We start from the raw sequence: 21,769 nt of genomic DNA on the forward strand, positions 1-21,769 counted from the left end.
CATTTACCAATTTTAGAAATTAAGGGGAGAACCTTGAACCCAGGATTTTTAGGGGTGATCCTTGCCCCCTGCAAACCCATAACAATATCATAGTAGTCTTCATAACCCAAAGGAGATCAGGCACAAACAAACAAACAAACATAATTTTAGAAAGGGAAAGCAATCAGGAAGTCCAGAGCTGTACTGATGCAGCAGGCATAATGTTCTCCATTGTCATACAGCAGGGGTCCCCAGACTACGGTCCACAGGCTGGATACAGCCCAAAGGCCTCTTTTATCTGGCCCGCGGACGCCCGCTGTCACCGCCCGCTCTTAGCAGCCCTGGGTCCTAACTGGATAACTCTTTACTCATACATAGATGAAGAAGCATTAGGTAACTCCACATTTCTCGTCCTCAGAGTCTCTTTCATCAATTTAAATACACTTGCTTTGCTTCTTTTGCATAGCTTGTGACTTCAGCAAGTAACATTCAAAATATTAGCTCCTCCTATGTCTGTTGTTGAAGTAAATGGTGAAACTTCAGAGGGAGTCGGTCCACAAACAATGAGTCAAAGATGACAGAGGCAGGAGGATGAAGCAAGAAGGAAGGAATAGCAGAAGCCCAAATATTACAAGCTGCCTGGCTGTTTCATGCATATAAAGCTGCCTGATTAGCATCCATAGAGGGAAAATACACTCCCACCAACTTGGATCTTCTCCAGACATATCATTTCCGGAAGAATATTCTTTGATATTTCTCTCTCTCTGTGATTCTTATGTGCACAGGAGAGAGAGGGTGGAATAGCACAGCAGCAGGAGAGAACCACCTGAAAGGGGATTTCACAGCATTTATGAACTTCAGGCTTTAGAATGGTAAGTGACTGGTCATACATACTGATGTTCAGGGTACTGTAACTTATTTGATGTAGAAAATACTATTTTCTGTAAAGAGAATGGAAATGCCACTGGGAAACTAGGTTTTATTATCCAGTCTTAATAGGGAAAGACAACCAATAATACTTTAATGAATACTACTGTAAATTGATCCAAAAGGAAATGTCAGACACGATGAATTCCTAGTGTTTGAAGGTTATGTGGGAGACTATGTGGAAGACTAAGGCTATGTTGTGGTGAACTAATGACATCTCCACATTCATGTGCCTTCTGATCCATATCAAATATTTTGCAGTATAATTCTCACACCCACCCCATACCATGCTTCTTAATTGCTATCTTGGTTCAATTCCAAGAAGCACTGCCATAGTGTAGGAGGCCAGGAATGAGGCTTAGGTATTTCATGTACTGTATTTGATACTACTGCCTGCCTTGGTTTACAAGTAATTGGTCTTTAACTTGGTTAACAAGTAGTTGGTCTTTAAGGTGCTACTGAAGGAATTTTTTTATTTTGTTTCGACTCAGACCAACACGGCTACCTACCTGTAACTTGGTTTACAAGTGCTTTGCTGGGTTTTGCAAGCCCAAAGACTTTTGCAACACAAGAGGAGGGTTCCTTTCCATCAAACAATACAATAAAAAACAAATTAAATATAAAAAAGTAAAGAGCAAAGAAAATAAAAAGTCCTCCCTTCTCAAGGGTAAATCTTTTTTAAAAAATTTTTTTTATAATATTTACATATATTTAAAATCCCAAAAAATTGATATGCAATAAAGATAGAAAAAGGAAAAGAAAAAAGGAAAAAAAGGAAAAAGTAGAAAATTAGAAAAGAAAGAAGAAAAAGAAAAGAAAAGAAAAATTGGAAAGGAAAAGAAAAACTGGATCAACAGTCATCTCTTATCTACATTTGTTACATCTTATAGTACTTCCACCGCACTGAACACAGAAATAAACCTTTCAATACTTTTATACAATTGTCTTCTAAATAGCAATCACAATTACGTATACTAAGAGAAGAAGCACTTTAAACTTCTTTTTATACATTTACCCTGCATAGTTATTCTAAACACAACCATGTTTCCTTCCCCACTCCTAATTTCCTTAAGTATTTGTTTAGACATTCCCACTGGATCTTGGTTCAATTTCTAGGTTTGTTACGTATCAAGTCTGTTAATTTAGCTAGCTCCAGATATTCACAGAGCTTATCAATCCAGTCCCCTTCTCAAGGGTAAATCTTAACTCTTATCCCAGTCAGAACTCCCCCAGCTCTCACCTGGGAGCTTCCCTTTCTTCTTCCAGCTTCCCACTCTGAGATATCTTCCCTTCCCTGCCTCTCACACAGGGTCCTTCACCTTCATGTGTGTATGATCCCCTTAGTGACCCAGAGCAGAGGACACCAAAACAAGAAAAAAGAAGAAAAAGAAGCAGGAAGATAAAAATAATAAAAAATTAAAGAAGAAAAAGGGAGAGAGAGAAATAAAAAGGGCTTCTAATTCTCTGTCTGTCAGTTATATACATATAAAGGTTATTCAAAGTATTCATTCCAGAATGAAATGCAGCTGTTCCTCCTTCTGCTAGGTGATATTTTCCCAGTCTCCAGATCCAGACATCTCAAGTTTGTTCATTTCCCCTTCCAAACAAAAAAGATTTAAAGGGCTTCTCCAATTATTATTATTGATAAATGTCAAAAATAGTCTTCCCCACTCCAGCACAACAGCTATACCTCCAAAAACTTCAAGAACCATTCCTCCATGTTGAAAAAGAATATATCCTTCATCTTTATTCACACAGAAGTCTCTCTGCTGTGGTCTTTTATTAAAATAGTGATCCATAGCTATTTATTATTGTATATTCATTAATTCACACTCAGTTCCTTATCTTCCAATCCCATTTCCTGTTGACCGTGATCTCTCATCTGGATTGTTTTAAAAATTTTTACTCCTTCCATTTCAGCTTCTTACATTCTTTTTCCAGGAATGTTGCCAGAGGCTTGGTAGCTTTTCCCTCTAAATTCACTCCAAATTGAGCACACATTCCTTTCTCTCTCAGCTCTATCTCTACCAGCTCAGAATATCTCCACCCATGGTTTCATTCCACTCCTCTAACATTGTAACTCCACCGCTTGATTGTTTCACAGACACCTGTGTGAAGCTCCTCTCCATTTCACCATCTATTGCCTCTAGCTTTACCGTTCCATTTTCCTGTTCTGGCAGTCCTTTATCAATATTAGTCTCCAAAGGATCTGTGTCTTCTTTAACCTCATCTTTTCTGGTCCATTTTCATTCACCATCTTGTCCAGCAATTGCCGCATGATGCAAACAGTCCAACAGTGTTTTTGTCGTACTAAGCATTATTGGTATTATTAATAACTCACTCTCCACCTTAGGGGCTTACAGTCTCTGCCTTAAAAGCTTGAGTCTCCCATCGAGGCAGGTTTTGTTTTTTTTTGTGTCACATATCTAAGGCCCAATGCATCCCTATTATGTTTGCTATAGAGAAGAAAATAAACACTATCCACAGTATTTCACGTCTAGCAGGAAAGGATATAAGGTCATGGTGGAAGAGGACCTTGTACTGTGCTGTATATTGGCTGCACTGTTAAGGAACTTGTTTCAGCAAATGAGTGGTTCTGGAATAGCAAAACTGCCATTGTATAGATCTACTTAGCATGTTTATTTAAATTTATTGCAGATTCCTGTAGTTTGGATTGGTGCTTTCCTCCTCCTTGGCACAGCAAAAGGTGAGGGAATACTTTTTACATTATGTATTTCAAGAGAACAATTTCATGATTAAACAAACTAAGCTAAAGCTTCTCCCAGTTTGCCACCAAATGGCATCAACATCCTTTTGACTTCATGAGTGACAAAAAACAGGCAGAGAACCAAAGACTGAAACATTCTAGAAAATGTCACTTTGCAATTTGTGGCATGACAATGTGACATTTAGGGGATGCGCCACAGCTCAGTGGCAGAACATTTGCTTTGCATGTGGAAGTTTCCAGATTCAATCCACAAAATTGCTAAAGCAGGACTGGTAGAGATTCCTTTCCTGAAAACCTGGAGAGTCACTGCCAGTCAGTGTAGTGAACTAGTAGATGGACTAGTGGCAATACTTCCCAGATGTTATGACTGAAATTCAGTGACAACCAGGCTCTTTTTTTCCTGTGTGGACAACTTTTTCCCCAGGATAGTAAGTAAGTATGGAGGAAGAATAGGCTCTTATTGTCAACCTCCACACATTTATTAGGCCTCTGCATAGAACATATGCATGTACACATTTATAACATCCAACCTGAGACATCCTTAAAATGATCTGTGGAAACACATTTAAACATATGCATTCTTACAAGAGCAATGGGTCAAATGCAGACTATGTTACATAAGTAATGTCTAGCCTATCCCATTGATTTTAATGGGAATCAAGATATGGTTAACTTCTTTATAATTTATTTCAATTCAACAGTTTCTATATTGCTTAATTACAATTGTCTCTAAGTAGCGCACAAGAAACTCGGTGTATAAAACGGTTGATTATTATTGGTTTTGGTTAATAAAAGAAGCATTTCCTGAATCCCTGTCTGGTAAGAGAGCCACAGCAGATATTTAAAATCACAAAACTTCCAGCAAAGTAAAGCATGGGAATGTAGGCAGCTGGACTTTTAAAATATCCCTTTTTAAGTTACTTACAAGGCTCCCCCTGTATAGCATAGAAAAGACCATGCAGATTGGAAAGTTTAAAAATGTTTTTTACTTACAAACATTTTCAAAGGTCAGATTCATGTGTTTTTCCATACAGCAGCAAGAGAAGAGAGGCAATAAAGCTTAGCTTCAAAACTGGTAGTAAAATGGTTTTAAACATGTGGTCTGGGCTTGGAGTGATTAGCCCAGACATCTTCTGTGGTCAGATTCACATGGTGGAAGGGAATGAACAAAGAAACTTGACTTCATTAATTCCAAGTTGAGCGGGCGTGATCTAGTTAAGTCTAGCAGAATAGCTTGTTCTATGGTCTTAACCCCTTCATGCATTAACTAGAGCTAATCATGTTGGATATATGAGGCTAATTTATACCACTAAAATGTAGGCAGTAGTCCTAACCACATTTACCTGTAAGTCTGGATCAAACTCACTATAATACGTAATATTAGACATTTGTAATAGGCGATGCTATAGGGGATACAATGTTTGGTGAATGCCATGTACTTAACAATTTTTGCCTTGCACGCTCTCTAGCCAATGAAGTCTGCTATAAACGTCTAGGTTGCTTTTCTGATAAGCCCCCTTGGTCAGGAATACCTGGGAGAAAGCTATTTGGCTTACCAGCATCTCCTGAAAGTATGAATATCTCTTTTTCGCTTTTCACTAGAGAGACTGGGAATCTTTCACAGGTGAGACAACCTTTTTTAATTGTTTATTTAAGAACTGTTGGCAATGTCTGTGTATGCCTGTATGTGCTAGGTCTGATCCTGTCTAATCAGACAGTGGCATTTGCTAAGACAGAGGTTCTCAGCCTCCTTGTCTCACCATTTGTATTACAGCAACCATCTGACAGGGTTGCCATGCCTGTGAATGACAGAGACTATGAAGCTCTTTCCACATTGAAAATGGTATCTCAGGCATAGGCAAACTTGGCCCTCCAGATGTTTTGGGACTACAGTTCCCATCATCCCTGACCACTGGTCCTGTTAGCTAGGGATCATGGGAGTTGTAGTCCCAAAACATCTGGAGGGCCGAGTTTGCCTGTGCCTGTGGTATATAATTGCTAATGAGGGATGGGAGAGAAAGTTAATTCAGTTCTCCTTTGAAAACTAACTCACCTGTCACGCTTTCCAAAACAAATCACAAACTGAAATGCAGCTGTGCTTTGAAATTCACACTCCTCTGGATTTTGCAATGCAGTTCTCCAGCCAAGAATGTGCACAGAAGTGCATCTACTCATGTAAAGTGTGCACATAATTGCATATGTTACTGAAAATAAAATAGAAAATACATCATAATAGGAGAAAATGCTTTGGAAAAAATGTGTACTTTGGGCAAATTGCATACAAAAATGTGTCTACTAGGAGAAATTGGCACTGAAGAAGTTTCATGACAACTTTTTAATATTAAAAATAGCTTGCAAATGTGGGAATATGGAGAGCTGAAGATTGGGAAAATGAGAAACTGATATAGACATATTTACTCATCCTGATGGATAACTAATTCATGATAGGAATTGAGATATATATGCTTGTAACGCAGGCTAGAGATGAGCTAGCATTGAAATTTGTATTGCCAAGGAGCATATGAGGCACTTGAGGATTTGGTAAAGCTCAGATTCTAGGGTCTTTTCACAAGATATTAGTGACAACAGTTGAAAAATCAAGCACAATTCTAGCCAGTAGAACTTTATGAGAATGTTGGTACCTGAGAATAAGTGAGAAAACATACTTTGCTTGAAGATCCTTAAAATAAATTAATTTTATATTTTAAATTCCCAACAGAAACTGTTATACAATGAAAGATCAACTGTTCGAAATTCTTATTTCTCTCCATTGAGGAAAACTCACTTTGTTATCCATGGATTTACCAGCACCGGAAAATATGGCTGGGTTGTGGAGATGTGCTTGGTATGAGATTTATTTTGTTTTGTTTTTTAAAAAAGAATTTCTATTAATTTTCACATAAGCACACAAATTAACAAACATATAACAAACATACCCACTAAAGCAAAAAAGAAAGGAAAAGGAAAAGGAAAAGGAAAAGGAAAAAAGATAAAACAAAAACGACTTCCCTCCCTCCTGTCTTTCGGATTTGTTTTTTCCACCCTTATCCTGCAGTTTCTTTTACCTACTCATTCCAAGTCAATTCGTAGGATTTATTTTAGTCCTGCAAGTGTCCTTAGACCTCTACAGTTCCTCTCCATGTATTCCACGAATTTACTCCATTCTTTTTGGAACTTTGTTTCTCCCTGATAGCGGATCCCGTGGGTCAGCTTAGCTAATTCTGCATAATCCATCATCTTCTTCCTCCACTCCTCAATTGTCGGTAAATCCTGTAATTTCCATTTTGGGGCCAATAAAGTTCTTGCCGTGGTTGTAGCAAACATAAAAAGTATCTGATCTTCTTTAGCTATTTCCCCTCCCATTATACCCATTTTTTAAAAAAACTTCAGGTTTTTTGGGAAAGGTATATCTTAACATCTTTTTCAACTCATTATATATTAATTCCCAATATTTTTTGACCTTTTCGCATGTCCACCACATGTGATAAAATTCACCATCCTTCTCTTGACATTTCCAGCACTTTATATTACCTGTTCTATACATTTTTGCTAATTTAACTGGTGTTAAATACCATCTATACATCATTTTCATAACATTTTCTTTCAATGCGGTACATGCCGTAAATTTCAATGTTTCATTCCATAATTTCAACCACGCATCATAGTCAATATTATACCCAAAATCTCTTGCCCATCTTATCATCACTTCTTTTGTTAGTTCATCTTTTGTACACCATTCAAGCAACAAATTGTACATCTTTGACAATAATTTTACTCTGCCTCCCAACAATTCTGTTTGAAATTTGGACCTTTTGTTTTCAAATCCTAATTTCTTATCTTTTGTCAATACATCATTCACTTGATGATATTGTAGCCATCCTGTCAAAACCTCCTTAATTTCTTCAAATGGTTTTAATTTCCAACCTCTATCTGACTTTATCACATTTCTTCATCAGTGGCCCTCCTTACCTCCATATTTAACTTTTTAACCGTTAATACATCTACTGGTGAAATCCACCAAGGCGTTTTAACCTCTAACAGCATCTTATTTCTTTCCCAAACTTCAAATAATGACCTTCTTATCACATGATTTGAAAAACCTTTATGGGCTTTAATCTTTTCATACCATAAATAGGCATGCCATCCAAATTAATTGTCGTGACCTTCTAGGTCTAACAAATCTGTGTTTTCAAATGTTATCCATTCTCTTATCCAGCAGAGACAGGACGCTTCATAATATAACCTTAAGTCTGGCATGGAGAATCCACCTCTTTCCTTCTTGTCAGTTAGCAATTTAAACCTTATTCTTGGTTTCTTCCCCTGCCAAACAAATCTTGATAAAATTTTCTGCCATTCTTTGAATTGTCCGCTCCCTTTTATTATAGGAATTGTTTGGAATAACAATAACATCTTGGGTAACACGTTCATCTTAATAGCAGTAATTCTTCCCATAAACGACAACTTCATTCTGTTCCCTATCTCAAGATCTTTCTTTATCTCCCTCCATACTGGATCGTAATTGTCATTAAATAAATTAATATTCTTTGCTGTCATCCAGATTCCCAAATATTTTACCTTTTTGGCCACTTCGATTCCATGTTTTTGTTGGATTTCCTCTTTTCCTTCTTTGCTTAAATTCTTAACCATCATTTTTGTTTTCCCTCTATTCAACTTAAATCCAGCCAACTGTCCAAATCTATCAATTTCTTCTAATGCTTCCGCAACACTTTCTGGTATGAGATTTATATTGACTAGTTTCCTTCTTCAGTTACAGAATCTAGGACATGGGGAAAATTATGCAGACACACAGGGTCACAATAACATCAGTATGTCATTTTGCCTTTTCCAAACTTGTGGGATGCATTGGTTTGCATTAGTCTTTGGGCTCTTGCTCTAAAGTCACACCTTACTGTACAGTTGCTGTCTACCTGTTGTGCACTGTGACCTGGATTGTATAGGCTAAACTGTAGAAGGTGGGCAGGAGGCTAGCCCTGTCTCTGGGTGTGAGATTGGACTACCTAGTTTTTGGATCCTTTGAAACTGGTGATCAAGTACATTTGAAAGAACTTCCAATGTTTCTGATTGCATTAGCAACCTCTAACATATTACTTTTTTCTGAAACATACATGTGATGCAGCTGCTGGTGAAGGTGGAGAACGTAAACTGCATTGCTGTAGATTGGGAAGATGGTGCCAAATGTACCTACTTCACAGCCGCAAGCAACATTCGTGTTTTAGGGGCTGTAACAGCTTATCTTATCAACACTTTAATGGTAAGAATTATGTTACGTTTCAGAGCCAGATACTATATCCTACCAAATCAGCTCTATTTTTAAAATATATTTTATGTTTTTCTCTATAGGTATAGAAAATAAAAATGCATATAATAGAAACATTATACATGCAAGAAGATTCTAAGCAGATAGAAGACCCGAGTATATTCGAATAAAATGTCAAATCTATTTCGTTATAGTAGCACAAACTTCCCAATATGAATTCCGCCAGGTCAAATGTAGGTGCACCTCATCTTACATAGGAGTTCAGTTCCAGGGATTATGCGTAGATGTGGAAATTGCATCTTGCCAAACCCTTGGATCCACCCCACAACTAGCCAGCCTGCCTTCTATAAGGGGGGAGGGAAAGAGAGGACCCTCAGCATTCCCAGAGCCAGTGTGCTAAGTGGACATTGTCCCACAAGCAAGGCTAAGAGCTTAAAAGCTCTTTTCACACAAGGACCGCTTGGAGTTACCCACCGTGACAAGTGCTTTGAAGCTCTTGGCCTTGCCTCTTGGGGAAGCCTGCTCACTGTGCTGACTCTAGAAGTGTTAGGGATACTCTTGCAAGACCTTGCAGGAAGTCAAATTGTCCCATGGAGTCTCAAGAGAGCATCCCTACCAGTGGCAGAGACAGCACATTGAATGGCCTTGCCTGGGAAGAAGGTCGAAAGCTTAAAAGCTATTTTTGTACCAGGTCACCCAAAGTGGACCCGGTGTGAAAACAGCATTTAAATCTCTCGGCCTTGACTTGAGCAGTTTCAATCAGCCCACCTTCAACTGTGTATAGCCGGAATTGTGCAAGTCAAATGCACTTAAGATGAGGTATTACTGCATGTTATAATGGATACAACTTTGTATGTAACATCCTAGATTTTATTCCGTTCCTACTTTATACCCTTTTATGTAATTTTTGCATTCATTTTTTCACATTCTGTTTTTATTGCACTGCCAACAAGTTGCATGTACAGTTTTAGTCATCTTTTGAAGCAAGGATGGTGTGTCTAGTTTCACAGCTTGAGGCAAAACAGGAAGTGCCCCCACCTTGCTTCTGCTGCCCCTGCTGAAGAATCCTTAACTTATCCAGTTCACTCAATGCAGACAGTGTCAACATAATTCCTGAGTCCATGTCAATTGCATTACAGCACATATGCAAAACTCTCTGCTTTATAATGTAAGAATGATGTCTCCTTTACTAATCATTTAAGCTTATATATTCCACACCCCCATTCTTGAATCACTAGAAAGCGTATCACTATTGTCCATCCAAGATCCACCTCATTGGTCATAGTCTTGGTGCTCACACTGCTGGAGAAGTAGGAAGACGACTTCGAGGCGTTGGCAGAAAATTTACAGGCATTGGCAGAATAACTGGTATGAATTCCTATGAAACTGCATTTTAATCTGTGTTGTGTATACACCATACATTTAAAGCACATTTTCCCCAAAGAATCCTGGTAACTGTAGTTCGCACTTGGTCACGCTGGTCGATGATCTCCGGCGAGCTGGGGACAAAGGTGAGAGCTGTTTCCTAGTTCTGCTGGATCTCTCAGCAGCCTTTGATACAATCGACCATAACATCCTTCTGGACCGTCTAGAGGGGTTGGGAGCTGGGGGCACTGTTATACAATGGTTCTGCTCCTTTCTCCGGGGCCAGAAAGTGGTGTTGGGGGATGAGTGTTCAGACTCCTGGGCACTCACTTGTGGGGTGCCTCAGGGTTTCGTTCTCTTCCCCATGCTTTTTAACATCTACATGCAGCCACTGGGAGAGATCATCAGGGGGTTTGGTCTGGGTGTTCATCAGTATGCAGATGACATCCAGCTCTACCTCTCTTTTAAATCAGAACCAGTGAAGGCGGTGAATGTCTTGTGTGAGTGCCTGGAGGCGGTTGGAGGATGGATGGCAGCTAACGGATTGAGGTTGAATCCTGACAAGACAGAAGTACTGTTTTTTGGGGACAGGGGGTGGGTGGGTGTTGGGGACTCCCTGGTCCTGAATGGGGTAATTGTGCCCCTGAAGGACCAGGTGTGCAGCCAGGGAGTCATTTTGGACTCACAGCTGTCCATGGAGGCGCAGGTTAATTCTTTGGATTTTTTGAATAGTCAAGTTACTTTAGAGCCGGTCTAATGTAAATACTGTCTGTTTAAGAGAAACAGGTGCAGGTGATTTCTGTTAATTGCCCACAGGCGTGGGCTCTGCTTTTTGTATAGAAGACTCTGCCAGAAAGCCTTCTGCATCTCTTAGTTAGATCTTCCAGTTTGATTCATCTCTAAGTAGATCACTCTCTCAGTTGTTCTCAGTTTAAGAGATTCCTTAGTTGAATCTTAGTATGAGAGTTGCTTAGTTATAATGCTAGTTTGCTGTTAATTCTTGGGTAGTTTAATGGGAGTTTTGTGGGAGGTTTTGAATGTGGGTAGATTACATTGCTAAGAGAGAAAGCATTTATCTTTAGTTTAAAGTCTCTTTAGAGTCAGTTTGTTTTTCAGTTAAAGAAACCCAACCGTTTATATTTTCATCTGCATACTTTTACAAGTATGCAGCTAGTAAGGGGTTTCATTTAAGGGAGATAATTCCCTACGCTCTTGGTGGTGTTTTCTTAGCCAGGTCAACTTTTGACTCCGTATACTCTGCGTGAAGCGTACTTTAAAGGGCCGGTGTAAAACTGGGATATATGATTTAGGTTGAGCAGGTTTCAATATCCAGTTTTCTCCAATATTATTCTTATCACATATATATTATTATCCAATAAATTCTGTGTCTAGGGTGGCTGTCTACCAGCCCCATCTGATACGCAGGCTGAGACCCTACCTGCCCGCAGACTGTCTCGCCAGAGTGGTGCATGCTCTGGTTATCTCCCACTTGGATTGCTGCAATGCACTCTATGTGGGGCTACCTTTGAAGGTGACCCGGAAACTGCAATTAATCCAGAATGCGGCAGCTAGACTGGTGACTGGGCGTGGCCGCCGGGACCACATAACACCGGTCCTGAGAGATCTACATTGGCTCACAGTATGTTTCCGAGCACAATTCAAAGTGGTGGTGTCGACCTTTAAAGCCCTAAACGGCCTTGGTCCTGTATACCTGAAGGAGCGTCTCCACCCCCATCATTTAGCCCGGACACTGAGATCCAGCACCAAGTGCCTTCTGGCGGTTCCCTCATTGCGAGAAGTGGGGTTACAGGGAACCAGACAAAGGGCTTTCTCGGTAGTGGCACTCGCCCTGTGGAACACCCTTCCAACAGATGTCAAGGAAATAAGCAGCTATCCTATTTTTAAAAGACATCTGAAGGCAGCCCTGTTTAGGAGTTTTTTTAATATTCAATGCTGTATTGTTTTGATATCCGATTGGAAGCCACCCAGAGTGGCTGGGGAGACTCAGCCAGATGGGCGGGGTACAAATAATAAATTATTACTATTATTATAATTATTATTATTCCCACAGAGCTACAGTTCCAAGCATCCATAGCAAACTACAGATCCCAGGATTCCGTTTGGGGGACAGGGGATATGCTTTAAATGGTTGGTGTGAATACCACATTAGAAAGCTTGATTGGTGAAAGATAGTCATTGGGAAAATGTGGGATCTCATCTGATTGATAAAGGCAAACCAGATGCTGACCTATGGCCAAGCTCGTTCAGATGCAACATCATTAGGAAATGTTGGATGTATAAGGACCATTGATAAAATGCACTGTAACACAATTGCAAGGCAAAGCATTACATCATAACAGTATAGCTGACTGAAAAAGATGTCATACATTCTGCATTTCAGCTTTCTCACCACATTCCAGCCATGCTGGAGATTGGAAAAAGAAGGTGGGAGTGAAACGCAAGGAGCTAGGAACAGGGAATAGATGTGCCTTATCCTGATTTTTAGGACAAAGATACTGGGTGGGTAAGGAGGTTTCTATAGTTTCATGTGACAGCAGCATCTTTTGAGCCTTGTTTACTGTGTCAGCATAATGGCCTGGTGTAGATGTTACTGTTGAAGAAATTTAAAAGGGGTTCCTAGAATAGAGGTAGCGCTTCCAGAAACCCAAAGAAAAGGGTGCAGGCTGCATGTGAAAATACAGGCCTTCATTGAAATAAAGATGTGCACAGGGACAGCCCAAAAATAAAGAGGCTCTGAAGTAACATACAGGAACATGAACTCTTATACACTTCTACGCTAGCCTGTGATTACAACCAACCAATCAAATGATTACAACAACTTTCCCAAAGCAATTACAATCCATAGTCGTCATTCTAAATCAGAGATCCTTAGCTAGCCTACCCCAACCTTCTCATATATCATTAAACACTGCTGTCCTTCAAGAACTAATTTAATTAATTTCTGATTAATTAAGCTATTCTTTACCTTTCTACAAACATCTGTTATTAATTTATTATTAATATATCCTTTCTCTATGTTAACTTAAAATTAAATGATACTGTTCCACCTAGCCAATCTCCTTCCATGTATTCTCAGTTTTCATCCTTTCAGAATTTTATTAATCTCCACTTAAAACAATCTGTTTTTTTCCTACCTAGAGGAGTTGGTGAGGGTTCATATATGAATTGCTAAAGAGCACTGCTAATATGTTTGCTCGCCTTTTCCAGTGGGTGGCATTGCAGCCAGGCATCCAGGCTGCTGCAGTGATCTGGCGGGGGGGGCGGAGATTGACCCCCCCCTCGTGCCATCCTGGCTACGTCACTGGCACTGGGTGGGGCCACAGCTAGGGGTGGCCCTGCTGTCCAATCAGCGCTGGTAGGGGACATGGCTGTGGGAAACTTAAACCACAGCGCAGGTGGGGGCCCCTCCTCTTTTGCCCTTTGCCGAATCTGCCTGCCTGCCTGCCTGCCTACCCACCCACCCACCCTCTTTTTATGCTTTGCAATGACACAACCTTGCTATGGACAAATGTCGTCTGCCATATTGTTGGGACTGGGTAGGAATTTTTTTCCACTTGGCAAATTGACACCAGCCATTTGGTTTTCGCCTACCTTGTAGCAATCGTCACAACTTTGTGAGGTTAGGCATTGAGTAAGCCTTTGTTTGGATGGAGGGGAGGTTGTAGCCTCCACCTGCCCCTCCTCATTAAGGGTATCTGGGGGTGTGGATTCTGTCTGATGCCCGGATGTGGGCTAGGGCCATGCCATGACCCCAATGGGGACCCCTCAGGGTGTCCATATTTGATGTAAGTCATAGGGCTCCTCCTATTGGTGGTTTACCCTTAGATGGACTCCCTGGAGGTGGGCAGGGGTAGAGATATAGCCTGGCTATACCCAATGCCTAAGCCAAACCACTCACATCTGTAATCAATAAAGTTGTGGCCCATTTGAACCCATAAACCTAAATACTCATGTCCATGTGTTTATTAACCACTAGGGAAGTGTGGGTCATGGGGCCTTGACACACAGCAAATATGGAGCTTTAACAAACCAAATAGAGTCCTAACACAGAAATATAGGGAGATAGAAAAATCTCCTTCATTACCATTCATAATCAGGATGCAGAAGTGTCTCTCAAGCTTGAGATTTCAAATGTTGTTGGACTACAACCTCCATCAGCTCGAAGCAGCAAGGCTAATGGTCAGGGATTTGGGGGGTTGTATTCTTGGACCCAGAAAAAAACAAAACAGGTTTGCTAATTCCTAACTGGATTGTTTTATGTTTATTTAGGCTTGGATCCAGCTGGGATAGGTTTTGAAGGTTTCCCTGATATGGTCAGGCTGGATCCTTCTGATGCTCAGTTTGTGGATGTCATACATACCAATGCTGGAAAGTTTCCCACGATAGGTAACTGCTAAACAAACATGGATTTTGTGCTGAAAGTTGAAGCATGGACCAAACTAATTATTGCCCTATGAATCTATTTCAGGATTTGGTATGTTCAACGCCACTGGTGATCTTGACTTTTACCCTAATGGTGGAAGGGTTATGCCGGGATGTGATGAGAAGAATACAACACTAGTTCAAACTGACTTTGAGGACTTTGATACAGGTAAGCCTGTCTGCATTGTTAATAGCAGGGGTTGCCAAACTTTTTGGACCAGTGTAGTTCAAGTTTTGAAAGTGTGCTGGGGACACCGGTCACAAGTATGGCTGCTGTGGGGAGAGTGCCATATCATAAAATTAGATGTAGGCTAAGACGACTGGGCGTATAAGACGACCCCCAACTTTTCCAGTTAAAATATAGAGTTTGGGATATACTGTACTTGCCATATAAGAAATACGACCCGGTGTATAAGATGACCCCCGACTTTTGAGAAGATTTTCCTGGGTTAAAAAGTAGTCTTATACGCAGGAATAATGATATCATTCAAAAAGTAGAAATAAATCTATTAGAGTTCATATATACAATATAACAGACCAGTGGCGCAGAACATCAAGCCATGTGTTCAAGATAGGCATCAAAGATCAGTCTCACAATGGCTATTAACAGAAGACTTCTCAAAAGTCTAAAAAGTAAAGTTTTCTGAATAGTTTTTCAAAAGCTTCAGTGGGAGACGTCCCAAAAGTCTCAAGGACAGTTAATTTTGAAAAAACTATTGTCTATATTTCTGTGATTGGTTCTCATTGCAACACAGGGGTTTGTTTTTGGGATATATTTTTTCTTTGGCAGAAATGCAAGGTGTTGGAAACTGCCACCACTCAAGAAGCCATGAGTACTATAGGTACAGCATTCTCTTTCCTGGAGGATTTGTTGCTTACCCATGTGAAACATATGAATCCTTCAAAGAGGTAAGCATGGTGGTCTAATTTGATTACATTATATCAGCATAGCAGGGCCAATACCAAACTTGGAAAGGAACACATGACTTGGCGCGGTGCCGTGCCAATGAGGGGCCCTCCACCCCCACCCTGCAACTGGGGCAGGGCCTAGCATGGACTACAGTTTTATGAAATTAATAAATAGCCTGCATCTATTTTTTCCCATAGAAGAATTACATTTTCAAAGCTTTACTAGCAGAACTCAAGTTTCAAATGTTAATCTTACAAAACCTCTTTCTCACACTTACTGAGCCCAGTGTGAGACTTAAGAACATATTTTACTAAAATGTAGCTTTTCCAGTTAGCAATACAAAATAGGTACTCTGTCTCTCTGAGCCAAAACCCAGATAGAGAGAGACTACACATAGTTTTTGCACATGCAAGCAATCTCATTAGCATATATAAACATTTGTAGTAGTATCCAAACCTTGTGATTCAATCACAAGCTCAAGCTGCCTCACCTTGAGTGGTAAAAACACCAGTTCCATGGAAAAATACTGGCCATGTGCTTAAACATTATTTACAGTAACTTGAATACAATGCATTTAAAATATCCAACACAACTTGCACAGACTCCATACACATCAAGGGTTAGGCACATACCTGCCAAGTCCTGGACAAAAAAATCCGAGATCGGCAGCCTGTGACACCGGAAGTGGTGTAGACGCTACTTTCGGTGGCGTTTTGCCCTTCTATGGGCACCAGAAAATGGCGGCGCCAGTGCCGGAAGTCGCTTCTATGCATGACCGGAAACGTGTAAAAGCGACTTCTGGTGCCAGCGCCGGCATTTTCTGGTGCCCATAGAAGGGCAAAGCGCCACCGGAAGTTGCGTCTAAGTGTTTCCAGACACGCCTAGAAGCGACTTCCGGTGCCGGCATCGCCATTTTCTGGTGCCCATAGAAGGGCAAAGTGGCACCAGAAAAATGGCCGCTGGCAGAAGTGGATTCAAGGGAGAATAATGGGATAAAAACCTATACGGGAGACTACCGGGAAACGGTAGGGGAAAAAGGGGGTTTCCCGGTAAAAACGGGATACTTGGCAGCTATGGTTAGGCACAAAGACTTTCAGAGCAGAATGTGTCAGCCTTGAATACCAACACCTCACTGTAGAAATTAAGGGCAATTCAACTACCACATCCCATCAGTGCAAGGATTTCTGCTTGCACAATAGGACTTCCCCCTCCCCCTCCCTCAAGCATGCCCCAAGCCCTCCCCAGATCTGCCCTGGAGAGTTGGGGGAACCACTAGAACAGATTTAGGGAGTGTGCAGGTGGAGGAGAGGGGAGAATGATCCATTGTGTAAGCAGAAAACCTTGTGTTGATGGAACAAGAAAGTTAGAAGTATGTTGGTTACAATCCCATGAATCAGCAGCACTCCAAACCTTGTTTACCAGGGATTAAGTTCCATTGTCTTCTACCAGACTTGCTTTTGAGTACTCAGGGTTAGGATTGCAGGTCTTGAGTACTCAGGGTTAGTATGGGGGAAATTGCCGAAAAATAATAGTTCTTACTCTTCATAGTTTGAGACAATACGGCAGAACAGCAACAAAGGAGGCGTGAACTGACACCATAACAAATGTTCGAATGGAAACAAGCTTATGCTCTCTTGACCAATGCATTAGTTTTCTCCTAGGGAAACTGCTTTCCATGCCCCAGAGAAGGCTGCCCAATGATGGGCCACTATGCTGATCGGTTCCGTAATAAACTGAGGATGAACAACCCAAAGTACTTTTTAGATACAGCACCTAAGAAGCCATTTACCAGTAAGTGCACAAATTAAAGTCAGTTCAGTACAGATACACATAGGTGTCATTGCTGTGAAATCTGTTGATATAAAAGACTATTTTCAGCAGTCCATGCGGTGATCACAATTTTGGGAATCAAAACAGGACACATAGCTGTGACTTCCCCTATTGTTTTCCATGCAGAGAAATGAACACATTTTCAACTGGAATCATTTCCAAGCGCCAACACAGTGCAGGGAGGATTACTGTGGATTTTCTTATCCCAGGTGACCTTGTACAAGCCCCAAGAATGTGTTTGAAGTTGCAAGGAACAGATTACAAAGTTCCTGGTCAATTTTCTCTCTCTCCAAGTGTGAAACCTTGGATAGGAAACATTTGTTGTTGTTGTTGTTTAGTCGTTTAGTCGTGTCCGACTCTTCGTGACCCCATGGACCATAGCACGCCAGGCACTCCTGTCTTGGATAGGAAACATAGAAAGCTGCTTTATGCTGAGTCAGACCATTGGTCCATCTAACTCAGTACAGTCTTCACTAACTAGCTGTTGCTCTTCAGGGTTTCAGACAGAAATCCTACCTGGAGATGCCATGGATAGAACCTGGGACCTTCTGCATGCAAAGCACGAGTTCTGCCACTGAGCTACAGCCCATCCCTAATGTGTGAAATGATTAAAGATCACATATAAAAAAGCACAGGAAGCAATCATATATGCGTGGATAATATTCACACACCTTCATGCTGCAATCTCTGACCTCATTGAGATTCATTTCTTAATCATAAAATTCCCACTCCTAATTAGGATTGTCTAATTGGGCAATGTTGATGATCGAGGTACAAATAAATGCTGTTTTTTTATGGGCAAAATACATGGGGAGAGGCAATGAAATACTTCACACATTTGGGCACTGCACATTTTCCTTTTTTTGTTGTTGCTAGTTTTAAAATTCAAGGTGTCAGGGGGGGGATAACTGGGTCAAACGTAACATCAGCTTCTTAAAAATTAAAGAAATTAAGCTCTTCCCACACTGCAGTGGATTTAAAACAATACACCTTTAAATTTATTTTTAAAATCTAAGCTTCGGACTAACACAGCAACAGTGGCCTGGATCCAAATTTCAAGTAATGAAAGTCTTGTTCAACTCACCTCTTCCCAAATTTCTTAAGAATCTTTAAAACTACCAGCTATTAAAGTAACCACGGTTGCTTTTTCATTTGCATCAGGCATAAATGCTAAATGCATAAAATTCTTCCTCTCTGTTTGCAGTTCTTGCTCTTCCTACTTTCACATCTTGATTCATTATATATTTTTTGTGCAGGCTGGCTATATAATATATCGGTCAAGCTATCTGGAATGACAGGCGTGAAGGGAGAAATGGACATAGCTTTCCAAACGAAAGATGGAAAGACAAAAGAATACCAAATTGGGAGGTATGTTTTATGATGTAGTGAAATAGCAGGTTTTGCAGTTTTGCTCATACATGAATATATTAATCACCATTATACCTGTTTATAAGTTGGGTGCAGATATTTCACAAGTCAGCTGTTCTGTTTATATGCTGTAATGTTAATGTATACTTAGTTTCAGTTGTCTGTCACCAGGGCTGTCTTAAGCATATGCGGCCCGCCCCCTGGTTGCCCAGTCCCAGGTGCCAGGAGAGCGGAGCCGGCCAGCCGCCTCAGTGTCTCGCTGGCTTGGTCGCCCCCAAACTTGTGGCACAGAACCACCCGCAGCAGAAGAGTCCGCCGTGGCACTCTGACCGACGGATGGGCTCTTCCCCGGACTCAACTCTTGGGCCCCGGACTCTTGGCCTGGTGCCCCTGAGAGCCTGGCGCCCAGGTGCCCCACACCCCTAGCGCCTATGGGTAAGATAGCCCTGCCTGTCACACTTAAATAATTGCAGGTATGACAGTCCACAGCCTGCTGATGCTCTGAGGAATGCATAGGGCTGCTATGGACACCAACAATTTTTAACCTTCAACATGGAACCTACTTTTGCTCTTTTGACTGTCTCTCTCTCTTTCTCTGATTGTGTATTTTGTCGTCGCCCCCCCCCCCCCCGGCCACCTTTCTACTTCTCTTAAATGAAATCCTAAACAAAAAAGTTGTCAGATGTAGAGAGGAAACTGTAACAAAGAACTAAAACAATTACATGATCAACTAGTCTTTGCAATGGAGAACTTAATGGGTGGCACTGTAAAAGTTCAAGAGCAGATTTTATAACACCTTGATGCCCTCTTTTAGAAGTTGGTATGTAATAATAACGTACAACAATTTCATGGATTTATTGGGTGATCTTTAACAAGCCACGCTTTCAGCCTCACCTGCTCATCCATCTTGAAATATATGTATGTGAGTGACACGAAATGTGAATGAGCAACAATAATTTCGCAGATTACCTGACTATGAAGTTGACAATTGCAAAGCACAACTGTTGTATTGATTCTCTCTAATGACCTTCTTTGTTTGCCCACTTTCAGTGGCAGCCTTAACCAAGGGCAAACCTACTCAAAGCTCATCAGTGTCGAAATTAATCCTGCAAAAGCTTCACGAGTTGAATTTATTTGGCATAAGAAATTCTTCACTTTACTCTGGGTTAAACTGGGAGCTGAAAGAGTGCGCCTAGTCCGTGGAGAGGATGGGCAGGAGTAAGTATGGCTATTCTGAATGTTTTGATTTAATAATTTATACCATCAGGGGTGGGGGGTGGGGGGTGTCATCATCTGGGCAGCCCAGGACCTCCATACAAACTTCCCTGGCTTGTGCCCTAGAGAGTGCACTTTGGTGCTGTGAATGCAGCAAAAATAATGCAGGAGGCAGAAATTACAAGTTACGAGTCCCTGCAGTCACAGCATCCACTGAGATGCTGTAGTCAGGGCCAGAGCTCCCTATTCCTGCTTTAAAGACTACATACTTGGATAATTAACAATTCTGTTGGAACAAACCACAGCTTTCCAGTTGAGAAAATCATGTACATTCCTTAATTTACCAGTCTTATGCTCACACTTGGCTATCTCTGCTTCTTTTCAACATTCAGCAAAATATATTGAGGAGGGGCAAGAAAAACTTACTGGACGTGGGAGATTTATTGACATGGTTGTTTCTGCCTTTTCTTTCCCAGATCTTTCTTTTGTGGCAGTGGGACAGCAACTGATGGAGTTCCTCAAATACTTACACCTTGCTGAGCATTAAAAGGACCGATATGAAATAAGCAGCACAAAGACGGCACACAAAAAGCTACCACACTATTCCACATTCTCAGAACATTAAAAGGAAGCAGATTGTATATATCTAAACTACAAGAGCATAGAACTGCTTTTTTCACTTGGCCACTGAAAGAGCTTGAATGTCTGAAACATGTTTGTGCTTCTTTCTTAGTCTGCTCTGTGCAAAATCATGGTTTGTTTTTAAAACAAGAAGTCATTGTTATAATTTCTATCTGCTTTCTAAATACATGAAAGTACTATAAACATAAAAAATTGAGGTTTTGATGTATACTGGGAGTTCATTCCTGATCCAGAAATAGGGCACAATAGATCAGTAGAAAAGAAAGGACACAGCCACGTAGGGTCATGATGTGTCCTCAAGAGAGGTCCCCTAGAAGGCAAAGAGACCCTTGAATTGTTAATCCTGAGCACCCTCATTGCACAAATCCAACCATGTCTGTACATTCTGACAACTGATTGAATTGATATGTCCAAATGGGGAAGTGTGTGTGTGTGTGTGTGTGTGTGTGTGTGTGTGTGTGTGTGTGTAATAGGAATCTGTTGCTCACATTTCTACAGAGACATCCTACCTCACATTTTGACCATCAAGTAGCACAGCATGATATGTACATAACAATAGCTGCTCCAGACTATATTGAACCCTCATGCAAAATATTGTATTTAGTGCTTCGTAGAGATAGTATATTATTATCTGTTACAATAGCTGTGTGCCTTTTAGCTGAAGAGCAGGGGTATGTATGCATTTTTTTCAGACTAATTAATGAATGGCTGCAAAAAACAACAACACAATAAAGAAATTGCAACAACTGAGTAAAAATGTTGCTCGCCTTCTTATTTTAATACCTGTGATAGAATCCCAAACTCTCTCTACAAAAGTCTATAAATGGTGAAAGAATTCTATCTCTCTCTCTCTCTCTCTCTCTCTCTCTCTATCTATCTATCTATCTATCATCTATCGATCTCTATCAATCTCTATCTATCTATCTATCTATCTATCTATCTATCTATCTATCAATCATCTATCTATCTATCATCTATCTGCTTCATTTATCCAGTAAATTTATAAACTGATTCCTCATTAAGAAATTGGTGTACATATCTGATTACACATGACTAAAACATGAGTCAGTTATTCTTTTTATCA

General features: G+C 40.6%; 1 protein-coding gene across 1 annotated transcript; it reads left to right on the top strand.

The window, feature by feature from the left end:
* The first annotated feature begins 415 nt into the window (after window positions 1-415).
* LOC118096576 (pancreatic lipase-related protein 2) lies at window positions 416-21,429 on the top strand. The gene is made up of 13 exons (XM_035138534.2): window positions 416-851; window positions 3,565-3,613; window positions 5,104-5,258; window positions 6,354-6,479; window positions 8,772-8,906; window positions 10,151-10,280; window positions 14,568-14,684; window positions 14,767-14,889; window positions 15,511-15,629; window positions 17,292-17,421; window positions 18,717-18,828; window positions 19,879-20,046; window positions 20,520-21,429. Exons 1-13 carry the CDS (start codon window positions 849-851, stop codon window positions 20,581-20,583), a joined length of 1,431 nt encoding a protein of 476 aa, XP_034994425.1. The 5' UTR covers window positions 416-848; the 3' UTR covers window positions 20,584-21,429.
* The last annotated feature ends 340 nt before the right edge of the window (window positions 21,430-21,769 follow it).

The sequence above is a fragment of the Zootoca vivipara genome, chromosome 5 (genome assembly GCF_963506605.1).
Source record: "Zootoca vivipara chromosome 5, rZooViv1.1, whole genome shotgun sequence".
Classification (NCBI taxonomy): domain Eukaryota; kingdom Metazoa; phylum Chordata; class Lepidosauria; order Squamata; family Lacertidae; genus Zootoca; species Zootoca vivipara.